Consider the following 24,789-nt stretch of genomic DNA (forward strand, 5'->3'; position numbering starts at 1 on the left):
CCATGAGTCCAAGACAAGTCGGCATATTAGATCCAAAACTGAGATGGAAGATGGTGATGAAGGGACTCTGGAAGCCTGTAACCAGCGACACACCACAGCAAACAGTGCTGGGGCCCTAGCTGTTTGTTTTATGCATTAACAACTTAAGAGTCATTGTCAAAGAGAGATACAACACTAAAACAAGGCCTTTGGCCCACCCAGTTCACATTAATGACTAACCAGCCACTTACACTAATCCTGTTTGAATTTTCCCCACGTTCTCATTGATCCCCACAGATTCTACCACTCAATGACGAAGGACAACTTACAGTGGCCAATTATCACACACACACACCTGCAACTCCTTTGTCAAAGTGGGAAGAAAATGAGAGCAATGAAGTCACAGAGTATGGGTGAGCTCCACTCACAGTCAGGCTTGAAGCTGGGTCTCTACACTGTGCGGCAGCACTGCTTTATGGATTGAGATGGGTATGTAGGAGATAGTACTTCCTAAGTTTGCATATGATCTGGATGTTGTTGTTGACGAGAGATTTGGATGCTGTTGTTGACGAGAAGAAGAGTGTAAGCCGACAGAATGATATTGATCAACTAGCAATTGGGCAGAGCAATGGGTGATAGATTTTAGTCCTTCTAAGTATGAGCTAAGCAACACAAACGAAATGCTGGAGGAACTCAGCAGGCCAGGCAGTACCTACTGTAAAAAAACAGTCAATGTTTCGGGCCAGGACCCTTCATCAGGACATCTTTTCCATAGAAGCTGCCTGACCTGCTGAGTTTCTCCAGCATTTTGTGTGTGTTGCTTGGATTTCCAGCACCTGCAGATTTTTTCGTCTAAGAGTGAGCTAATGATTTTGGGAGGTGCCTGATAAGGGGAGGACATGTATCATTAATAATAGGGCCCTAAGGAGTAGTGATCAACAAAAGGGACCTTGGTGTACATGTCCTGCAGTTGGAGACTTAGTTAGGTAGGGTGTTGAAGGACGCTTGTGTTCATCATTCATCGAGCTTAAAAGCCAGAAAGTCCAGGTACAACTTTAGGTTAGGCCACAGCAGGAACACGGTGCTCTGGTCTTCATGAAGTAATAATGAAATGTTACATTTGGAGACTGTATTGAAGAGATTCACTGGGGTATTGCTTGGGATAGAATGTCTCAATTGTGAGTGATTCGAAAGTCTGGGCTTGTTTGTCTTGGAGGTGTGGTAGCCGAGGAGGGACCTGACAGAGTTTAAGAAAATAAGAGAGCAGTAGATAGAGTAGATTGTGAGAAATCTACCAGAGGAGTCCAAGACAGGATGTCTGAGATTTGAGGCGAATGGTAAAAAGTTGAGAGGGGACCTGGGGAATTTTTTCCCCACCCACACGGAGGGTGAATGAAATCTGAAACTTACTTCCTGAGAATACGGTGGAGGCAGTTGCTCTCACAACACTTCAGGATAAACATTTGAATCAAAGCACAGTAGGCTACTGGCTAATGCTATTCAACGGGTTTTGTATCGATAGGTTCACAATGGCCGGTATAGACGTGGTGAGCCAAAGGGCTGAGCTATGTGACTCCTTAAGGAAGAATGTACTAGTAACTGAAGGAAGGCAGTGAATTTCATCAGACTAACTTCTGGGATGGTGAGCTTCTCTGTGAGGCGAGGTTAAGGAGACTGGACTCATATTCCCACGTTTTAAGGAATGCAAGATAGTCTTGTTGACAATTCAAACTGACAATGTTTATTGAGGCACCTAGTTTCAAGTTAAGGGAGTCAGACATTCAGGATAATGAGAAAAACATCCCTTCACATTTTTTGCTAATACGAGAAAACATAATTTTAAGGTGTTGGAGGAAAGTATGGAGGTGGATGTCTGAGGTAGTTTTTTTTTTACAGAGAGTGTTGAGTGCCAGGGATGGTGGTAGAGACAGATACATTAAGAGACTCTTAGATAGACACACAAATGAGAGGAAAAATGGAGGGCTATCTGAGAGAGAAGGGTTGCATGTAGAGTAGGTTAAAAGGCTAGCACAACATTATGGGCTGAAGGGCCTGTGACATTCTATGTTCACCACAGTGGGGTTAACCAGTGGAATTCCCTAACCTCGAGAGTGGCTCAATCACTGAATATATTCAGGAAAATGAGTGACAAAAATTAGATAAAGGAAATAAAAGGAATCATGGGATCTGCAATAAGTTAATTCCGAAGTCAAAGAACAAAGATTTTATATTTCACCCTGCTTCACAATATGACTAAGTAATCAAAATGACTTTCTTCATTTATGTAGGCTTGCTATCTGACTATGAACATCCAGGGGACTGTCACTATTTATTTACATTGCCAAGGACATAACAAAAGACTGCCATCCCGTCAATGTGGAATTAAAAGAATGTTTATATATCCGGGTACTGTAGTTGGAAATAGAAAAGTACAGAGAACATCGCCACCTTCTGGAAAATCGAAGCAAGAGCGAAAAATCAGGCCAGTCACATTTTTTTCCCCAAAAATGAAGGAAAAGAGCTTGGAATTTCCACTTCACTTGGGGATGGAAACCAGAAGTAAGAGCACCAGGCAGCCAACCCATCGTTCAGGGCCAACATTAGTTTGTGTGCAGATCTGGAAAGATTTACAAAGCTCACAAATTGCAAAACTATTTTACTTCTGGTGACCTTTTGCATTTTCCATACATACAGTAATAGCATAAAAAGACACTCAAAATATAAAATGTCCAAAGTTACTTCACACAATCATAAGGCAAATATGAATTTTCATAAGATTCTGTTCAGTTAAAATTCTGTACATTATTCAAATAGACTTTGCTCCTTGGTGACCCAGTACCTTATAAGAATCATTATTTCTTATTGCTTGTTTTAAAACAAGCCGACCAGGTTTCATCTTGCAAAACTCTCCTAAGGGTGCATTGTTCACGACCATTTCAGATTCATTTTTAAAAATTCTAAAATATATCCTATACCTTAAAAATATATGAAACTAGTGAACAACTTCCTTTCAATTGCCTCATCACAAATGGAAATTCCCTTGCATCCTTTCCAATCAGGTCTTTAAGATAAAAGCGCAACCACAGATGCTACACCAGAAAACTATTCTGAGGACTATAAAAAGATTCATTTCTATGGACTGTACTTTTTTCCATAGATGCTGCCTGGCCTGCTGAGTTCCTCCAGCACTTTGCGTGCGTTGTTCTGCATTTCCAGCATCTTCAGATTTTTTCTTTTTTTTTTCCATTTCTATGGACTTAGTAAATTAGTAAGTTTAGTAAACTTAGTAAATTGTTTGCATAAATGAATGCCAACGCTATAACACATAAAATACAGCTGGCTAGAAAGCAATAAGCAGAAGAAATTTGCTGCAAAATATAGTCACTCTTTTCATTGCCTATATACAAATGACCAGTGAAATTAGTCTTATTGTATGTACCATTACCCAAGCATATTGACAGCATTCCGAGAAATGGGTTCAATTGTATAGTGTGTCATTAATATAGTAGATATAAGTTAATCGACATACACTTGTGACAGAACATTAGCCTAAAAATGGGTCCAAAACATTAGGCTTAAAAATAGTTAACTTCTTTTTAAAATATTGGTTTGTAGTTTATATCCAGTTTATAGATCTTGCAAAGTTTACCATCTGAATTGTTCCTTGCCCTCCTCCATCTGAAAGTATTTAAACACAGAGGAAAGTGAATTAAAATAGGTGAAAAACTCCTCGAAAAGCTAGGAAAAGAGTACAGCTGATGTTTCAGGCTGAGACGTTGACTGTACTCTTTTCTTAGATGCTGCCTGGCCTGCTGAGTTCCTCCAGCATTTTGTGTGTGTTACTCAGGTTTCCAGCATCTGCAGATTTTCTCGTTTGAAACATGAATATTAATCTGTTTCTTGAAAAATGAAGAAACCATGTCTTTAGAATATAAATGTTCTTTATAATTATATGGCAGTCCACAATGGTGAAAATATTCCCTTGGGCAGTTCTCATAATCTACTTATAATATAATCAGATGACATGGCGAGTCTGCCCTTTGGTTGCATCCTGAATTGCAAACAATCTTTCACTAACTTGATCATCGACTAGTACTTAGCAGGGATATCATGTCACATGATGGCCGTGTTGGATAGTTCTACTACTGCACAATTATTAAGACTAGTCCCAAACATCACTTGAATCTTCAGAGCTTTTCTTAAGGATATTCCATTTGCGAAGAATACTTTTGTTAGCATGTAGTGATCTTAATAGGTGAAGAAAACACTATATGATTAAGCTGCACAAGGTAGTCCATTTATTCAATCATTTTTGCCTTCTGATTGAAAAACCAGCAAACAGATGATTCATATATGTATATACAGCAATAGTTAATCTATTTATGTTTTATTATATATACAGATTAGTGGAAAACATTAAGGACAATTCAAAATAAACACTACGGTTGTTATTACTGTTTTGTTAATATTAATTACATTAATACTTAATTAGAATTTAATTTCCTTTGTTGGATTGCTTAACATACTTGTGCAAAATGTGAGCTGATTTCCCAACCATGGCCAAAAATTTTGTAATAAATTCTTAAAATGAGAAAAATTTAATTATGCTGGTGAAGCACTCATTTACTGATTAAATACATGGTACAATTTAACTATTAATTATAGGAAGTTAGATAATAAGTGTAGTAAAATACAAATAAACTAACTGATGCTTCAATTGATAAATGCAGGCAGCGAACTCATTTTGTTTAAGAAATGCAAATCATGAAATTTAGAAAGTTACTTACATTTTTAGATTCAGCGAGATGTATATTAAATAATAAACATTTTTCATAAATTTAGCCAATATAGAATAGAATGAGACACTTACTGAATGATAATGAACTTATTGAACTGTTTCTATGGATGCAGTACAACATTTTGGATAAGGGCATGTCCTTGAAGTCACGAATCAATCACTTAGCTATCTCCGCCATGTTCAGCCATCTTCCCCAGCCAGCCCTGAACACGTATTCCTACCTGATCACACAACCCTTTCCCAAGTTTCTTTCTCATTTCATTTACAAGACTTGCTTCCCATTTCTTTAACTCAATTCTCATGACGCTCCTGACCACTAAACGACTCTTCAGAGTAATCTGAGTGGCTGAGAATTTAAATCAGTCCTACTCCTCAAATAGTGTCCTTTGTTTCTAAACTTTCAATATATACACACCCTCTAAGTTACTCTCTCGAACAGTGGACCTCCAGGTGTTTCTGGGATCTGTTTAAAACAACTCATCTTCATGCATGTGTGCCATGTTTGGGCGTGTAATTCTAACCCTCCCACTTTCAGTTGGATGAGAATACTACCCTTTTCCTTTCTCTCCCTCTTCCCTTTCCCTTTAACCCAGACCTCCAATCATAACCTCTTGTTTGCCTGGACCTTCAGTCTCAAACTTGCACCTTCTATTCTTATTTGTCCAGATCTTATGTTGCCTATTCACTGATGGCAATAAAATCGCTCTTCTGAACCAGGGTGCTACCCCCCATATCCAAAGAGTGCACACGCTCTTGATTCCATCAATAGTGCTGAGGGCAAGAGGGTTGAAAGCTTCGATTCGTTGGAGTGACATCACCAGTAGTCCGTCCTGTTCCAAGCACACAGATGTCACGGCCAAGAGAACACACCAGGGCCTCTACTTCCTGGAGGGTAGCAGCAGAAATTTGGCATGACACTTTGATCCTCACCAATTTATATCAAAGCATCCTATCTGAATGCAACATGGCTCGGTATGTGAAATACTTCACCCAAGACTGCAAGAAACTGCAGAGAGTTGTGGACACAGAAACCAGCCTCCCCTCTATGGACTCAGTCAACATAATCAAAGACCCTGCCCACCCTGGACATCCTCTCTTCTCCCTCTCCCATCATGTGGAAGATACAGAAGTCTGAAAGCATATGCTCAAGTACAACTCTATCATGCTACTATGAGCCAATTGAATGGTCCCCTAATTCTATAAGGTGGGCTAATGATCTCACAAACCACCTCTCATGATTTTGCACCTTATTGACTACCCACACTTCACCTTCTATGTAACTCTTTATTCGGCACTGCTATTGTTTTTCCTTGTACTAGCCTCAATGTACAATTTAAATGAAGAGCTTTCTGGGTGACATACAAAACAAAGTTTTTTTTTACTGTACCTCAGTACATCCGACAATCACTGGACAACAAAGATATTGCTTCCTGAATACTTTTGGGTGTATCGTATGGATTTTGGGCTGCTGATCATGAAAATCACCACAAAGTTTCCCAACCACGCACCATTCCTTTGAAATTGCCTATGTTTGTTATTTCAATTCATAATTCAAGCCATAATAACTGATGCCAAGATTAAGGAATGCATTTTTGTTGGCCCACAAATCAAAAATGGCTTCTCTTTAAGACCTCTTCTTTTATAAAATTGGATGAATTATGTACATTGATATATGTTTTTGCTAATAATTCTACTTTTTCAGAGTTAGCAACTGCAACCTTCTCCCCACCATACAAAAGTGGTAATGCATAAAGTTTTCTACCCCCCCCCCATTTTCAGTACCATGTGCCAAACTCTTTGTTAATCTATCCTAATCTTTCCTAATGCTATCACAGTACATTCTCCGATAACATTTCTTTGCCTTTCTCACTACTTGCTAACTATAGCTTGAGCTCTTTTAAATTCTATGAAAGATGAATTGGAGTAACATTGCCTAACTTTCCTAAAGACTTTTTTCTACTCCTTCACAGCTCTTTTACATTCACTGATCCACCAGGGAACAACTCTGTGTTCTATGATTCATTATCTCCCAACAATCTGGGGATTGGTTCCTTAGCTGAGTACAGAGCACAAGGTATTATTACTCAATTTGCCTTTTTAAAATTCCATCTGGGGATATGAGAACCTTTCCTCTGAAACACATCTATTCCCATTGTACAGATAATGGGGGAATGATCGCTCCCCACTCTTGTATCATTATACACTTCCCAGTTACACACACTTGCCATATCCTCAGATATTAGTGTAAGATCTATAGGAAAAACAATGATGTTAAACAGATTTATCCTTGTACTCCTACTGTCATTCAAGCAAGCACCCACTTTTCTTCCAGAAAGTCTTCCACCATTGTCCCATTCACATTTGTGTCAATACATCTCCACACAGTGCTGTAATCATTAAAATCCCCACACCATATGACCTTATTTTAACCACATTTCCTCTGACACTTTCCAATATATCAGGTGTTAACCTTTCTCAAGGGTTATAAAAAATTATTTTCTGTACTTTACTATTCTTTCAACCACAATTGATTCATAAACAACCCCAATCTCCAAAACTCTATATCCGATCCCATTTTTTAGCAAAGGGAGCCACTCCTTCTCCATTGCCCATTTTACGATCGCGTCTTGTATCAACTTAACTTTGTATCTTAAAACAAGATTTCAACTAGGTTTCCTGAACGCATATAACATCAGGTTTATTTGGAAAATCTTCAATACATTTCCAAAACTCTTGACCATTAGCTAACAGGCTTTTTGGATTCCATTGTAAGATTAGAAAAACCATGAACAATCCTCCTTTGTAGTCTGAACGTCATTTGCTTCTTCATTAATAGCTTCTAGAGTTAAGTCTTTTATCTCTAAATGTTTTTCTGCAGCTTGTAATATAATTTAACGTTTTTTCTCTTCTACTTTTAGTTTGTGCTGTACAATTTACTACATCTGTCATGAACATGACAAACTTTAATTTATCAGCAATCAGAAAATCATTTGTTACACAATTATGCACTTTACACACTGTCTTTAGTCTATCTGTATTCTGTATATTAATAGGCATCATTAACGCTCTCTTCTGTACTTCCTACAGAGCCTCTGCATATGATATGCCAATTTCCACCCAAACTTCTACAGCTTTCTTATACACTGGACACTCTGCATAAGCAGAGCTATGTCCTCCTCCACAATTGCTAAAATTTAGCCTAATGCCTTTGCACAATTGCCATAATCATGTTCTCCACCACATCCACCACACCACTTTTCATCCTTACACACAGCTGCTTTATGACCAATCTTTTGGAATTGAGAACATCTCACAGGCGATGGCACATCGACTCGAACTATACAACTCATATAACCTAAATTAACCCTATCTGGCAACTATTTTCCATCAAATTTAATCAACATTGATAAGCTATCTGTTCTAATGACACCATGAAACCCTTTTAAACATTTAGCGTTCACAATTTTCCTCCTGACTAAATTACACTGGACGACAAAGATTTTGCTTCCTGAATACCTTTGGGCGTATCCTATGGATTTTCGGCTGCTAATCATGAAAATCCCCATGGAATTTCCATGCAGCATTTCTTTTGAAATCACCAATATTTATTATTTCAATTCATAATTCAAGTCAATTAAAATATTGCCCGCAATGTGAGCTGAAAAGTTTTCTATCTTCTCCAGGCATGCCTGGGCATGCTGAGGCAGGGCAGGTTTTAGAAAGGCTGCTGTTAGGAATGCAGATCGGATACACCGAGTACTATAGCTTCATTTGTGAATGGGATGGCCATGCTAGAGAATCTCATTACGTTTAAAATGATTGGCCAAACAAAGATAGTTTTGCCTCCTCTTCATACATAAAAAAAGTTGTGAAAGTGATGACCAAGCAAGGTGAAGGATTTCAATACTTGAGACAGACGTTTCCCAAAATAACTGATGCCAAGATTAAGGAAGGCGTTTTTGCTGGTCCGCAAATCAAACAGGTTATCAATGATCAGCGATTCAAAAAACTTTTACTGGGACCGGAGAAAATCGCATGGAAGGCATTCAAGGATGTTGTTGAGAATTTTCTTGGCACCAAACTACGTAAAGCTGGTTGACAACATGCTGCAACCGAGAAGCCTCAGACACTGAGTACAAACAAAAATCATCAAAAAATCATTTTTAGCTTAGTAGAACTATTGCAAAGTGTCAGCACTCTTATGCAATTACGTGCATTATATTCAGTGAAAGATAATTTCTTGTTTCTCCAAATTCATACATGAAGCAAGTATTTTGAAATTATATTTGTGTTCAGCTTCAAATGGTCTATCATAAATAAAGAAAGATTCTAAAGAAGCAAACAAATATTTGTTGTCCAGTGTTATTTTTAACCTGGTCCATGGATACACTCCAGAGATTACTCCCCAAAACCACTGTTGTTCAATATAATTTCTTGGTGTTACTTTCCTTCCTCCTACAGCTTTTTACCCCAAAGCTTTCTCACATTGCTTACTATATTTACAAAATACTAAGAGGGCGCCATCGTGTGCATACGAAAACTTACTGTACATTCCCAAACCAAAAACTGCGGATGAACCAAGTGGTACCTTGCCTACTGAGGACTAGATCTGTGGTATTCAAGTCTGGTGACCCGGGTCTGTACAAGAAAACCAGGCATGACTTGCGGAGGACCAACTTAAGAGCAAAGAAACAATTGCGAGCGAGGTTGGAGGTGACATTGGATGCGCGTCAACTCTGGCAGGGTTTGTAGGACATTACTTGCTGCAAAGTAAAACCCAACATCACGAATGGCAGCAATGCTTTACTATCAGACAAGCCCAACGCCTTTTATGCCCGCTTTGAAAGGAAGAATGAAACCACAGTTATGAGGATCCATCTGATCTTGTCTCAGAGGCCAATGTCAGGCTATCTTTCAAGAGGATGTACCCTCACAAGGTAGCAGGGGCCACTGAAGCACCTGGTAAGGCTCCAAAACCTGTGCTAACCAACTGGTGGGAGTATTCAAAGACAATCTCTCACTGCTACAGCTGGAAGTTCCCACCTGCTTCAGAAGGACAACAATTATACCAGTGCCCAAGAAAAGCAGTGTAGGCTGTCTCAATGACTATTGCCCGGTAGCACTCACATCTCGGGTGCTGAAATGCTTTGAGAGGGTGATCATGGCTAGAATCAACACCTGTCCCAGGAAGGACCTGGACCCACTTCAATTTGCCTATTGTCACAATAGGTCTACAGCAGACGTGATCTCAATGGCTGTCCACGCAGCCTTGGATCACTGAACAATGCAAATACCTATGTCAGGATGTTGTTTATTGACTATAGCTCAGCATTTAACACCAACATTCCTACAATCCTGAACAAAAAGCTACAGAACCTAGGCCTCTGTACCTTTGTCTGCAACTGGATCCTTGACTTACTGCAATCTGTGTGGCTTGGTAATAACATATCCACCTCGCTGACAATTAACATTGGTGCTCCACAGGGATGTAAACTTAGCCTACTGCTCTATTCTCTCTACACTCATGACTGTGTGGCTAGGCACTGCTCAAATGGCTTCTGTAAATGTGCTGATGATACAACCATTGCTGGCAGAATTTCAGATGGTGACGAAAGGGTGTACGGGAGTGAGATGTACCAGTTAGTTACCGTAACTGGTGAAGCAGCAACAACCTTGCACTCAGCTTCAGCAAGACCAAAGAGCTGATTGTGGGATTCAGGGCGGGTGAAGTGAGGGTAGACCAAAAAAATCCTCAGAGGGATCAGGAGTGGAAAGAGTGAGCAATTTCAAGTTCCCGCATGTCAATATCTCTGAGGACCCAACCTGGACGTAACATACTGATGCAGCTATAGAGAAGGCAAGACAGCGGTTATACTTCATTAGGAGTTTGAGGAGGTTTGGTTTGTCAACTAAAACACCGAAAACTTCTACAACTGTACCACGGAGAGCATTCTGACTGGCTGCATCACAGTCTGGCGTGTGGGAGGGGGAGGGAGGAGCGATAAATAAGTTGCTAAGACTTGTAAAATTAGTCAACTCTATCACAGGTAGAAGCATCTGCAGCATCAAAGACATTTTCCAGGAGTGGTGTTCGTCATTAAGAATCCCCACTATTCAGGACTTGCCTTCTCCGCACTGTTACCTGTCGGGAAGGAGGTACAGGAGTCTGAAGGCAACACACTCAGCAATTCTGGACCAGCTTCTTCCCCTCTGCCATCTGATTTCTAATTGGACATTGAAGCCATGATCACTACCTCACTACTTTTTTAAAATTTCTGTTATTTTGCAGTATTTTAACTAATACATATATATAGATATATATATATACATACACACACACACTTCTAACTCAGTTTTTTCTCTATATTTAGCATGTGTTGTATTATACTGCTGCCGAAAAGTTAAAACATTTCAGGACATATGCCGTAACGTTAAATCTGATTCTGATCCTCTTAAAATTTTTGCGACCACAATATCTCCTAATACTTTTTCAAACCCTTAGTCTAATCGGATTGATATCACAAACAGGCCCACATTCAGAACTCAACGAAACCTCAACTCTTCCTTCCTTTTATTTAAATCCTATCTCCTGCCTTCATCACTGAGCGATAAGCCACTACAATTCTCAATCCACCGCTTATTTTTCCGTTTCTCAGAAACCTGCCATTCGCCTTCCTCCGTACGACTCCTATCAGCCCGTACCACCACCTCCGTCTTCTCCGACGCTTCCTGCCATCTCTTGCGCCTCCCGCCCTTCCTGCCTGAGAGGAAACTTCCAACGGCAGGCTCAGTTCTTTGCTCCGGTCCCAATCAGCTTCACCACGTCCTCCCTAAATTCAGAGCAGCGCCGAGCCGCGAGTCCAAAGATCATTCAACACCCTACGAGCCGATTTTAAATTATGTGCGTCTAATGTTAACATTTTGGTCAGAGGGCTGGAAGCCGCGTTCCCTTAGGGTTAGTCGCTCCATCCCATGCAGCTTCATAACAGTGGGTACGCGCTCCGGTTGGGACTCTCTCTGTCCTTGTGCGCGCGCCCTGGTCGGGACTGTATGCTCATGTGCGCGCGCCCTGGTCGGGACTGTATGCTCATGTGCGCGCGCCCTGGTCAATAGACAATAGGTGCAGGAGTAGGCCATTCGGCCCTTCGAGGCGGCACCGCTATTCACTGTGATCATGGCTGATCATCCACAATCAGTACCCCGTTCCTGCCTTCTCCTCATATCCCTTGACTCCGCTGACTTTAAGAGCTCTATCTAACTCTTTCTTGAAAGCATCCAGAGAATTGTCCTCCACTGCCTTCTGAGGCAGAGCATTCCATAGATCCACAACTCTCTGGGTGAAAAAGTTTTTTTCCTGAAGTCAGTTCTAAATGGCCTACCCCTTATTCTTAAACTGTGGCCTCTGGTTCTGGACTTCCTCAACATCGGAAACATGTTTCCTGCCTCCAGCGTGTCCAATCCCTTAATAATCCTGTATGTTTCAATCAGATCCCCTCTCATCCTTCTAAATTCCAGTGTATACAAGCCCAGTCACTCCAACCTTTCAACATATGACAGTCCCGCCATCCCGGGAATTAACCTCGCGAACCTACGCTACACTCCTTCAAGAGCAAGAATGTCCTTCCTCAAATTTGGAGACCAAAATTGCACACAATACTCCAGGTGGGGTCTCACCAGGTCGGGACTCTATGACGTGCGCGCGCTCCGGTCGGGACTCTCTATGACCTTGTGCGCGCGCTCCGGTCGGGACTCTCTATACCCTTGCGTGCACGCTCCGGTCGGGACTCTCTATGACCTTGTGCGCGCGCTCCGGTCGGGACTCTCTATGACGTGCGCGCGCTCCGGTCGGGACTCTCTATGACCTTGTGTGCGCGCTCCGGTCGGGACTCTCTATACCCTTGCGTGCACGCTCCAGTCGCAATGTCGACAGTGTGTATCTGGTACAGAGACTGTTGCCCCGCCTCCTGGAGTTCGCGGGAGGAGCAGCTGCTAGTGTTTGTTGCGGCCTCTCTCGGAGGTTCAGGTACATCGTCGAATTGGCTCACAGGAAAGCCTGGGTTGATCTGGGGCATCTACCTCTTTTTATGGAGTTGGGAGAAGCATTTGACAATGTTGGAGTTGAAGTCTGTTTTTGACGTTCAGAGTGAAGTTGTTCCTTGGCTGTTGAAGAACGAGCTGGTTCCTCTTAATGAGAATGGTAAGCGGCTGCAGTTCCGCTTCTTTAGTCGGTAGTGTAATGTACAGATTTTTAAACTTTGCAGCTTACCAACTTTAACAAATATGGAGCTTATAAAACTCAAATCTAATTGACAAGTTAAAAATGTTGAACTTCTGCAACGTGTTAAGGGTGATCTGTTGGTCAAATTTGTCAAATGGATTCAAATTAATCGTGTAGATCTGCGAAAAGCAACACCCTGGTGGGAGCGGTGCGCCGTTAAGTATTTTGGTTAAGCTGCGCATGACTTGCTCGAGGTAATATATAACATGCTTCTTACTGTATTCTGTTCTAGGTGAATCTACGAGCCCTTCAAGAACCGATTTGCAGATTGTGAATGTTGAAAAGAATGGCAGTGTCCTGTTCACTTGGAAGGTGCAAAAACTTCTTGGATACCACTTTGCTTTGTAAAAATTAATTTTTCCCCCCCTCGGCTGGATGGGATCAGCGGTTTTGTAAGAACGACTCCCGCTAAATACTCCCTACTTTGGGAGTTTTACTGATTATATTTGAGGGGGTGTTCATACATTATTAGCTAGCCACCTAATGCATAATTACTGACTAATCTGGGGTTTAGAGCAAGTATATAAACTTTATTTAGTTGCTGAGGTAATTTCGGATAATCTGTGGCAAAGTGGACAATTTTAGCAATCTGGGATGAGATTGTTCTTTAATATAAAGGATAGGTTCATAAATATGCAACTAATTTGATTCCAACAGGAAATCAGCTGTTGATTCACTTTGCATGAATTACAGTAGTTAGTTTTTGCCTTATCATTCACAATTCAACATATTGATTGAGAACATTGTGACCAGAAAGTTCAGTTGAATGCCACTTCCCCTGCTACTTGATTGAAAACTGGCTTTTATCTAGACTGAAGTGTGATAACCACCTGGATAGTTTGCATCAATGTAGAAACTTGTTGGTTTGAATCACCCTGGGGCGATGGATTACATCGGTCACACACAGGACAATGCCACACTCTGTGCAGTGCTTCTTATTGAGCATGGTAATTTGGAAGGAATTGTCCACGGGAGCAAATGTGATTGCTTTGGACACTATTTTCCTAATTGTAATTAGTTTATTATGTCACATGTACTGAGCTTGTCTGGCATATCATTTATACAGATCAAATCATCGGAGTACTTTAGGTAAGATGCTAGTGACCTTTTATTGCTGCACCATAGAGAGCATCTTAACATACTGCATCTCTGTGTGGTATCTCAGATGTACAGCAGCTGATAGGAAAGCACTTCAGCGAGTCATCTCTAGCACACAGAAGATCATCAGGACACAGCTCCCAGCCGTGGAGGACACCTATAGCTCACGCTGCCTCAAGAAAGCTACAAGCATCTGTAAGGACAATACACACCCATGCAATCATCTGTTTGAACTTCTTCCATCTGGGATGTTATAAGATTTTCTAAGCCCGCACTTCCAGACTGAAAAAATAGCTTTTTCCCCAGAGCTATAATTGCTCTGAACCAATCGATCAAGCATCATCCATAAATTTGTTATATTGCTACTTTTAATACTGGTTTTATGGCTGTCATGCATCTGAGTTGCGCTTTTGTACTGCTGGACATTGCTTGTACTGGGGGGGGGGTTACTTGATTTTATTTATTGTTTATTTATTTGTTTTATAGCATTGAGTACGAGAGTTGCAAACTCATTTTTGCTGTATTGGTGCATGACAAATTGTACCATGCAATGACAATAAAGATATTTCATTCAAGACAATGACAATGCAGAATAAAGTGGAACAGCTACAGAGAAAATGCAGAGCAGATCAGCAATAGGGTGCAAGATCATATTGAGATAATTATGAAGTCAAGTTTCCATCGTATCATACAAGGGAAACATTCAGTAGTCTTATAACAGTTGTCCTTGAGCGTACTGCTACATGTTTTCAGACTATTGTGTCGTCTGCCTGAGGTGAAAAGAGATGCTTGGGGTGAGTGGGGTGTCTGATTTGCTGAGATAGCGAGAAGTGCAGACAGTGTCCACAGAGGGGAGGCTGGTTCCCTTGATACTTCCACAACTCTGCAGTTTCTTGTGGTCACTTTAGAATCAGAATCAGGTTTATTATCACCAGCATGTGATGTGATATTTGTTAACTTAGCAGCAGCAGTTCAATGCCAGTACATAATATGGAAGAGGAAAAAAAAGTAAAGCAATTACAGTGTACGTATATTGAATAGATTTTAAGAAGTGCAAATAACAGAAATACTGCATATTAAAAAGAGTGAGGTAGTGTCCAAGGGTTCAATGTCCATTTAGAAGTTGGATGGCAGAGGGGAAGAAACTGTTCCTGAATCGCTGAGAGTGTGCCTTCAGGCTTCTGTATCTCCTACCTGTTGCTAACAATGAGAAAAGAGCATCTCCTGGGTGCTGGAGCTCCTTAATAATAGATGCTGCCTTTCTGAGACTCCGCTCCTTGAAGATGTCTCAGAATCTATGCAGGCTAGTGCCCAAGATGGAGCTGACTAGATTTACAACCTTCTGCAGCTTCTTTTGGTCCTGTACAGTAGCCTCTCGATACCAGACAGTGATGCAGCCTGTCAGGATGCTCTCCATGGTACAACTATAGAAGTTTTTGAGTGTATTTGTTGACATGCCAAATCTCTTCAAAGTCCTAATAAAGTATAGCCGCTGTCTTGCCTTCTTTATAACTGCATCGATATGTTGGGACCAGGTTAGATCCTCGGAGATCTTGACACCCAGGAACTTGAAACTGCTCACTCTCTCCACTTCTAATCCTTCTATGAGGATTGGCATGTGTTCCTTCGTCTTAACCTTTCTGAAGTCCACAATCAGCTCTTTAGTCTTACTGATGTAGAGTGCCAGGTTGTTGCTGCGGCACCACTCCACTAGTTGGCATATCTCACTCCTGTATGTCCTCTCATCACCACCTGAGAATCTACCAACAGTGGTTGCATCGTCAGCAAATTTATAGATGGTATTTGAGCAATGCCTAGCCACACAGACATGTGTATATAGAGAGTAGAGCAGTGGGCTAAGCACACACCCCTGAGGTGCACCAGTGTTGATCGTCAGCAAGTAGGAAATGTTATCACCAATCTGCACAGATTGTGGTCTTCCTGTTTAGGAAGTTGAGGATCCAATTGCAGAAGGAGGTACAGAGACCCAGGTTCTGCAACTTCTCAATCAGGATTCTGTGAATGATGGTATTAAATGCTGAGCTGTAGTTGATGAACAGCATCCTGATGTAGGTGTTTGTGTTGTCCAGGTGGTCTAAATCTGTATGGAGAGCCATTGAGATTGCATCTGCCTTTGACCTATTGTGGCAATAGGCAAATTGCAATGGGTCCAGGCCCTTGCTGAGGCAGGAGTTCAGTCTAGTCATAACCAACCTCTCAAAGCATTTCATCACTGTCGATGTGAGTGCTACCGGGCGATAGTCATTAAGGCAGCTCACATTATCCTTCTTAGGCACTGGTATAATTGGTGCCTTTTTGAAGCAAGTGGGAACTCCGGCCCATAGCAGTGAGAGGTTGAAAATGTCTTTGAATACTCCCGCTAGTTGGTTGGCACAGGTTTTCAGAGCCTTACCAGGTACTCCTTCGGGACCTTCCGCCTTGCAAGGGTTCACTCTCTTGCAGAGCAATTGCCATTCCAAGCCATGACGTATCTGGACAGGGACAAAGAAGACATGCCAAATTTCTTCAGCCTCCGGAGGAAGTAGAGCTATTGGTAAGCTCTCTTGGCCATGGCATTGTCATCATGGTAGGACCAGGGTAGGCTATTGATGATGTTCACTCCTTGGAACTTGAAGCTGTCATTTCTCTCAGTCCAATACTGGTGATGTAGACAGGAACATGTGCACTGCCCTTTCCTGAAGACAATGACCAACCCTTTTGTTTTGCTAACATTGAGGGACAGGTTGTTGTCTCCACACTATGGTACTAAGCTCTCTTTTTCCTTACTGTACTTTGACTCATCATTATTTGAACTATGGCCCAGTATGATCGTGTCATCTACAATCAAGTGGATGGAATTAGAGCAGAATCTGAGTGTATGGGGAGTAGAGTGGGGGGGGGGGGCTGAGGACACAGCCTTGTTGGGCATCAATGTTCATGGCAGAGTTTTTACTGCCTACCCTTACTGACCTGTTGGTCAGAAAACCAAAGATCCAGTTTCAGAGGGAGGTGTGACTCACAGGTGGTGATGCGTTTGCTTGGAATTTTAGTACTGATGGCAGAGCTGTAGTTAATCAACAACAGTCTAATGTACCAGACACAGATTTCCAATAACTGAAGATTTTCTCGTATTAGTAGTCTTTTGTAGGTATCTTTACTATCCAGATGCTCCAGAGAAGAGTGAGTGTGAGGCCAGGGAGGTGACGTCTGCCATAGACTTATTTCAGTGGGAGTTGAATTGTGGTGAGTCAGGATTGTCTTGGAGGCTGGCATTGATATGTACCAAGACCAGCTTCTCAAAGTACTTCATAATGGTGGATGTTAGAGCAACTGGGAGGTAGCCATGTTACTTTGTTTTTCTTAAGTACTGGGATGATGGTGGTCTTCTTAAAGCTGATGGGAACGACAGATTGAAGAAGGGGGAGATTAAAAATGTATGCTAATACCCCGATAAGTGATCTGTACAGGTCTAAGGACACAACAGAGGCACCATCTGGGCCACATGCTTTCCACAGGTTCAGTCTTCCTATGTAGGCAACATTAGCTGTGGGTTCAGGTGCATCGAAAGCTACTGGGGTAGGTGGTGACATACAATCCCCTTCGATTGAAAGTGTGCCAAGGCCATCGGGATGAGATGTACTGTTTTTGGTGCTGCTGCACAACCTTGTTTAGTAACCTGAAAGCCCTGTCACAACTGATGGCTGATCTAACGCATGATTTTGGATTAATATTTTGTCTTTTTGCATCTCTGATAATTGCAAATTTGCTTGATCTCAGTCCTTCCATGGGAATTTCTCTGGAATACAACTGAACGATGTGAAAGGGTACAGAGTGGATTCTGGTTAATTGGGACATGCTGTGACCAGTATATTTTGGCTTAAATAAGCAGTTGCCCCAATTAGCCAAAATTAACAGCACTATAAAACTGTGTATTAGATCTTAATAAGGAGAAATTTATTCAGTGTGTTTTTGATTGTAAGTGAGCAAAATCAGCACAGACACCTGGTGCAGATAATGAACTGCTTTCATCCAATGCTTTCGATGATTGCATCCTCCAAATTTTCATTGTAACATTCAAGATGATTGTCGATTACTTCAAATTCTCTGTAGTTGAATTTAACTTGGTGAAGTAGTCAAATTGTTTCATTTTCACTCTTGGCTCTTTCTGGCATCTCCAAGCCTGAATGCTGGAAGCCAGAGTAAATAAAACGGTTCTGAGTTATCTACTGGATATTTCTCACCAACTATCAGTGACAAAAATCACTGCTGTTTGAACACAAACAAATGCAACTGATGCCATTTACAAGCTGTTCTCTCAAAGTATGGTGTTGTGTAAGTGCACGTGACTGACGCTAGTTAGAAACCATTCAACAACAGTCCTGCCCCAAGTAAACAGCATAGTGTCCCAAGTAAATGAAGGGAATCCCAGCAATTTTCTCAACTTTTGTTCTTTAAGAGTTGTCCCAAATAAGTGGCTGCCCTGATTAATTGATGGCCCAATTAACCAGAATCCACTGTATACAAAGTACAGCTGGGAATTTTGTCTGAATAATCATTTATTACAAATACATTTAGCTGCCACTTTATGAGGTACACCAGCATACCAGCTCATTAATGGAAATATCTAATCAGCCAATCATTTGGCAGCAATAAACAGTTATGCAACTCAATGCATATAAGCATGAGGACATGGTCAAGAGGTTCAGTTGTTCAGACCAGACATCAGAATGGGGAAGAAATGTGATCTAAGTGACTTGGACTGTCGAATGATTGTTGGTGCCAGAAGGGGTAGCTTAAGTATCCCAGAAACTGCTGATCTCCTGGGATTTTCACGCACAAGTCTCTAGAACTTATAGAGAACAGTGTGAAAATCGAAAAAAAACATTCAGTGCATGGCCGTTCTATGAGCAAAATTGCCTTGTTAATAAGAGAGATCAGTGGACAATAGCCAGACTGGATCAAGCTGGCAGGAAGGAAACAGTATCACAAATAAGCATGCATTACAACAGTGGTGTGCAGAAGAGCATCTCTGAATGCACAACACATCAAACCTTGAAGTCGATGGGCTACAGCAACACAAAACCGCAAGCATACACTCAATGGCCACTTTATTAGGTTCAGTAAACTCCAGCAGTTATATTTATGCATCATTATCATTCATTCCTTTCATCACCATATCACCCCTCACTTCCTTGACCCATCAGAGTACCAAACCATTCCCAAGTCCTGAGGTCTCTCTGCATCGACCAGAGAGCTTCTCCAGGATACTGAGAGGACATTGCATTTTTCAAAGGCTTGGGATCAAAATCGCATTTTGTGGAAGTGGGAAAAACAGCAGGTAGGGATAAAGATTTTGTGAGTGTGTGTGGTGGTATGGGGTGTGGGTTGAATGCAGGTGGGTTTGGAATAATGAACTGAAGTACTTGAGCAATAGAGGTCTGATGCTTGAATCATCGATCTCTCTGATTTCAGTGCACGCGCGAACACACAAAAACACTCTCCCTCTCCCCCTCCCCCTCCCTCCCCCTCCTTTTTCACACCGTTGCCTAACCCCAATCTTTACCTCTGCAGGGGTCCCAACACCACAGGAATGATGTGGTGAGTTACCCCTGGGGCTCTTGGTGGAGGCATTGATTTCCTCCTCCCTACACATGTCGTTTAGCTGATCATCAATCTCAGACCCTGATCCTTGTTAAAGTCCTTGGTCCCACTCAGGCCCTTGGGAAGGCATTGCCCAATCCTTATCCTCTAGTTCCTGGTGCTCCCTCGTCTTTGATATCTTCTGTCTATTTGATCTTCCATTGCCCTCTCGGTAGCTCTCAAAGCCTTGGATGCTACAGAGAGGCCTAGGGTGATTTGGGAGGTGAGTTCTATGATGATATGAGTGAGTCAGGAGTATTGTGTTCAGTTTTGGTCACCTCATTATAGGAAAGATGTGGAGGCTTTAGAGAGGGTGCAGAGGGTATTTACCAGTATACTGCCTGGATCAGAGAGCATGACTTATGAGGAAAGGTTAAATGAGTTGGGGCTTTTCTCTCCGGAGTGGTGGATGAGAGATGCCTTGATAGAGGTGTGAGGTGATAAGATGCAGAGATAGAGTGGCCAGCTAGTGCCTTTTTTCCAGGCAGCAATGGTTATCACAAGAGGAAATAATTTTAAGATGATTGGAGGACTGGGGGCAGATATCAGAGCTAAACTTTTTCCACAGAGAGTGTTAATTGCATGGAATAAGCTTCCAAAAGTGGTGGTAGAAGCAGATATCTTAGGGGCATTTAAGAGACTTGGACACGTAAATGAAAGAAAAAAACTATAGCAACACCCACATGCACAAAATACTGGAGGAACTCAGCAGGTCAGGCAGCATCTACGGAAATGAATAAGCCGTTGACGTTTCAGGCCGAGACCCTTCTTCGGGACCGAAAGGGAAGGGGGAAGGTGCCAGAATAAAAAGGTGGGCGGGGGGGGGGGGGAAAGGAGAACAGCTTGTAAGTGGTAAGTCAGGTTGATTGGAAAGATTAAAAGAAGAAGGAATCTGAGAGTGAACCAGAGGAGAAGGGGAAGGAGGTGGGGACCCAGGGGGAGGTGATGGGTAGGTGAGAAGAGGTAAGAGGCCAGAGTGGGAATAGAAGAGGAGAGAGGGAGGGAAATTTTTTTAACCAGAAAGAGGAGTTAATTTTCATGTCAGTGGGTTGGAGGCTAACCAGATACAATATAAGGTGTTGCTCCTCCAAACTGAACGTAGCCTCATCTTGGGACAAGAGGAGGCTATGGACTGACATGTTGGGCTATAGACATGGAGGGCTATGTGGGAGGAAAGTGTTAGATTGATCTTGGAGTAGGTTAAAAGATTGGCACAACACCATGAGTTGAAGGGCCCATACTTTGCTGTAATGTTCTACCTTCTACAATGGGAGAGATATGGGTGATGGGGAGATTTGCGAGGGTGGGTTGGGGAGTTATGAATGGTAGCACTGTGCTAAATTACTTTATGTCTTGAGGCTGCAGCTATATTGTGATGTTAAATAAAATAACCAGTTTTATCTCTTACCTTCCCCTTAACATTAGTAATATTGATTTATGACAATGGTTACAATTTTAATAGTGAAAATATGCCTGGATGTTTTATGGTGTAATAGCAATTGTGAGCTATTATTTATCTGAGCATTTGGTCTCTTGCATCTTTTTGTTGCATAATACACACCACATTTGTCCACATAATATAGTAATGGTAACACTGATTTTAACATTCAGAGATTTGATTTTATATTTGCTCATTCTAAGATCCATCAAAGCCTAAGTTATGATGAAAGTTGAAAGGTTTTTAAGGAAACAGTGCTTCCTATAGAGTCGGTGAAGGGAAGCATTGCTTAGTACTGTGGAGATTTTGAAATTGTTTTTTTGTATTCAAGGGTAAGAAGGGAACCACATGTATTGGCTTGCATGACCTTCACCAAAAACGGAACAAGGTAAACAATATATATGTATGGATCACAGTATGTAAAAGTTTTGCTTAGATTTTATTCCTCCATTTTATTTTGCTATTCATTTTGATGAGATCTGGCAAGTGTGGATCAGTACAGGCTGTCTTCTGGCAAAGGTGCATTTGGTAAGTAGGAGGCCTTCAAAAGTGAAATGTTGAGAGTGCAGAGCTTGTATGTACCTGTCAGAGTAAAAGGTAAAGATAACAGGTTTAGGAAACCTTGGTTTTCAAGAGATATTGAAGCCCTGGTTAAGGGAGGATGAAAAGAGGTTCATAGCAGGTATAGGCAGTAGGAACAAGTGGGGTACTTGTGTATAAGAAATGTAAGATAGCACTTAGAAATCAGGTGGGCTAAAAGTAGACATGAGGTTGCTCTAGCAGACAAGGTGGAGGAGAATCCTAAGGACTTCTACAAAAGAATTGCAAGGGACAAAATTGGTCCAATGGAAGATCAGAATGTTAATTTAGCATGGAGTCAAAAGAGATGGGGGAAGATCTTAAATGGAGTTTTTTTTGTATCTGTATTTACTTGGGAGCTGGACACAGAGTTTATTGAAGTGAGGCAAAACAGCAGCAAGGTTATAGACCCTATACAGATTACAGAGGGGGAGGTGTTTGCTGTCCTGAGGCAAATCCCTAGGGCCTGACAAATTGTTCCTTTAGAACCTGTAAGAGGCAAGCGCAGAAGTTGCAGGGGGCCTGACAGAGATATTTAAGTCATCTTTAGTGACGGGAGAGGTACCTGAGGATTGGAGGATAGCTAATATTCCACTGTTTAAGAAAGGCTCTAATATAAACCAGAAACTTACAGGCCAGTGAACTGGCATCAGTAGTGGGAAAGTTTTTGAAAGGTATTCCAAGGGACCAGGTATATGAGTGTTTGGATAGACAGGGACTGATTAGGGATGGTCAGCATGGTAGATCATGTCTAACCAATCTAATAGATTTTTTCGAGGGAGTTAACAGGAAAGTTGATAAAGGCAAGGCAGTGGATGTTGTCTACATTGACTTTAACAAAACCTTTGACAAGATTCCACTTGGGAGATTGCTCAAGAAGTTTCAATTGCTTAGCATTAAGGATGATGTAGTAAATTAGTTGAGACATTGACTTGGCTGGAGAAACCAGAGAGTGATAATAGATGATTGCCTTTCTGACTGGAAGCCTGCGACAAGTAGAGTGCCACAGGGATCAATTGATTTGTCATCTCTATCAATGATCTGGATGATAACATGGTGAACTGGATCAGCAAATTTGCAGTTGGCACCAAGATTGGGCATGTAGTGGACAGCGAGGAAGACTATCAAAACTTGCAGCTGGAAATGGACCAGCTGGAAAAATGGGCTGAAAAATGGCAGGTGGAATTTAATGCAGGCAAGAGTGAAGTGTCAGACTTTGGGAGGACCAGCTGGGGTAGGTCTTGTATGATGAGTGGTAGGGCACTGACGAGTGTGATAGAACAAAGGTATCTGGGAATACAGGTCTATAATTCATTGAATGTGGTGTCACAGATAGATAAGGTTGTAAAGAAAGCTTCTGGCACGCTGGCCTTCATAGATCAAAGTATTGAGTACAAGAATTGGGATGATATGTTAAAGTTCTATAAGACATTGGTGAGGCCTAATTTAGAGTACTGTATGCAGTTTTGGTCACCTACCTACAGGAAAGATGTAAATAAGATTGAAAGATTACAGAAAAAATTTACAAGGATGTTGCCAGGACTGGAGGATCTGAGTTATAATGAAAGGCTGAGTAGGTTAGAACTTGATTCCCTAGAACATTGAAGATTGAGGGGAGACTTGATAGAGGTATACAAAAGTATGAAGGGTATAGACAGGGAGTAAATGCAAGCAGTCTTTTTCCACTGAGATAGGGTGAGACTGCAACTAGAGGTCATGGGTTAAGGGTGAAAGGTGAAATATTTAAGGGGAACGTGATGGGAAACTTCTTCACTCAGAAGGTGGCGAGTGTGGAATGAGCTGCTAGTACAAGTGGTGGATGCAGTTTTAATTTCACTGTTTAATGTTGTCAAGGACACGGCCTGGAAGACTAGCGTACTGTCAGGGTGCCTGATCTTTGTGGCTCTGGAGGCGAGCTGAATGAAGGCCGGTGTGGCCACCTGATGTGTCGTGGGAGCATGTGGAAGATTGAAAGCAACAATCTGGCTGTGTGCCCAGAGACCCGAGATCTTTGGGGACAGAGCTCGGAAAAAATGATGCAACAGACTTTTAACACCGTGAATCAGCGAGTTGTTCTGTTATGCCTCCCCCTTGCTGTAAAACAGGGATACCTCTTTTTCTTTATTAGGGAGAGAGCCTGTGGTGTGTCGAATACTGGGTGAATGAATAGTTTTTGGAGTACTGCAAGTCGGTGTCTTTAATGATGCTTTGCTGCACGCTTGAGTGCTCGGTGGTGGGGGGGGGGTGATGCTTTTTTGCTGGTGGGGAGGGGTTCATTGCTTCGCTGCAGCTTATGCATGGCAGGGGGAGTTGGGGGGGCTTTGTGGTTCTAACATTTAACTGTCATTCATTCTTTGGGGCATTCGTCTGTTTTTGTGGATATTTGCATAGAAAAAGAATTTCAGGATGTATATTGTATACATTTTTCTGACATTAAATGTATATATTAAGAGAAGTTTGGGTAGGTATATGGATAGGAGGGGTATAGAGGACTATGGTCCAGGTTCAGGTTGATGGGACTAGGCCGTTTGGCATGGACTAGATGGGCTGAAGGGCCTGTTTCTGTGCTGTAGTTTTCTATGACTCTGTGACTTTATATTCCAGCTGCTGTATACTTTTCATAAAGAAGTGTTTCTGATCAGTTGCTCTATCAACATGGAAAAAACTTTGCTGGGTGAGTGAGATTAGTTTCTACTTTTGAAGAGAGTAAACGTTACACTAGTTTTGATGTTACACATCAACCCGCATCTCACTTTAGACCTTGGGACTGTTCCCAGGAGTGAATGCAATATTGGATCAATGTTAAAAGCGCAGCATGCTACAGAGAAAGATGCATTGCTCCCAGCCTGCTGTGCTGTGATTGTGGCCTGCGTTCCAGCTGCTGTGTCAGGAAACTGACTGAGATCTCAGCCCTCCACTGGCACGTGCGCAACAATGCAATTGTGATGTCTGCATGGTGGAGTGCGTCACTGTCGGTGG

At 41.8% G+C, this 24,789-nt stretch overlaps 1 protein-coding gene across 3 annotated transcripts in view; it reads left to right on the plus strand.

The window, feature by feature from the left end:
• Positions 1-12,752: 12,752 nt before the first annotated feature.
• gsap (gamma-secretase activating protein) overlaps positions 12,753-24,789 on the plus strand; it is a 98,171-nt gene continuing 86,134 nt past the window's right edge. For all 3 annotated transcript variants that reach the window (XM_073066621.1, XM_073066622.1, XM_073066623.1), the window contains exons 1-4: positions 12,753-12,974; positions 13,288-13,367; positions 21,563-21,619; positions 24,415-24,484. In XM_073066621.1, coding sequence (XP_072922722.1) covers positions 12,887-12,974; positions 13,288-13,367; positions 21,563-21,619; positions 24,415-24,484 — 295 coding nt within the window. In that variant the 5' untranslated portion in view covers positions 12,753-12,886. The remainder of the gene's footprint in view (positions 12,975-13,287; positions 13,368-21,562; positions 21,620-24,414; positions 24,485-24,789) is intronic.

Source organism: Hemitrygon akajei, chromosome 14 (genome assembly GCF_048418815.1).
Source record: "Hemitrygon akajei chromosome 14, sHemAka1.3, whole genome shotgun sequence".
Classification (NCBI taxonomy): domain Eukaryota; kingdom Metazoa; phylum Chordata; class Chondrichthyes; order Myliobatiformes; family Dasyatidae; genus Hemitrygon; species Hemitrygon akajei.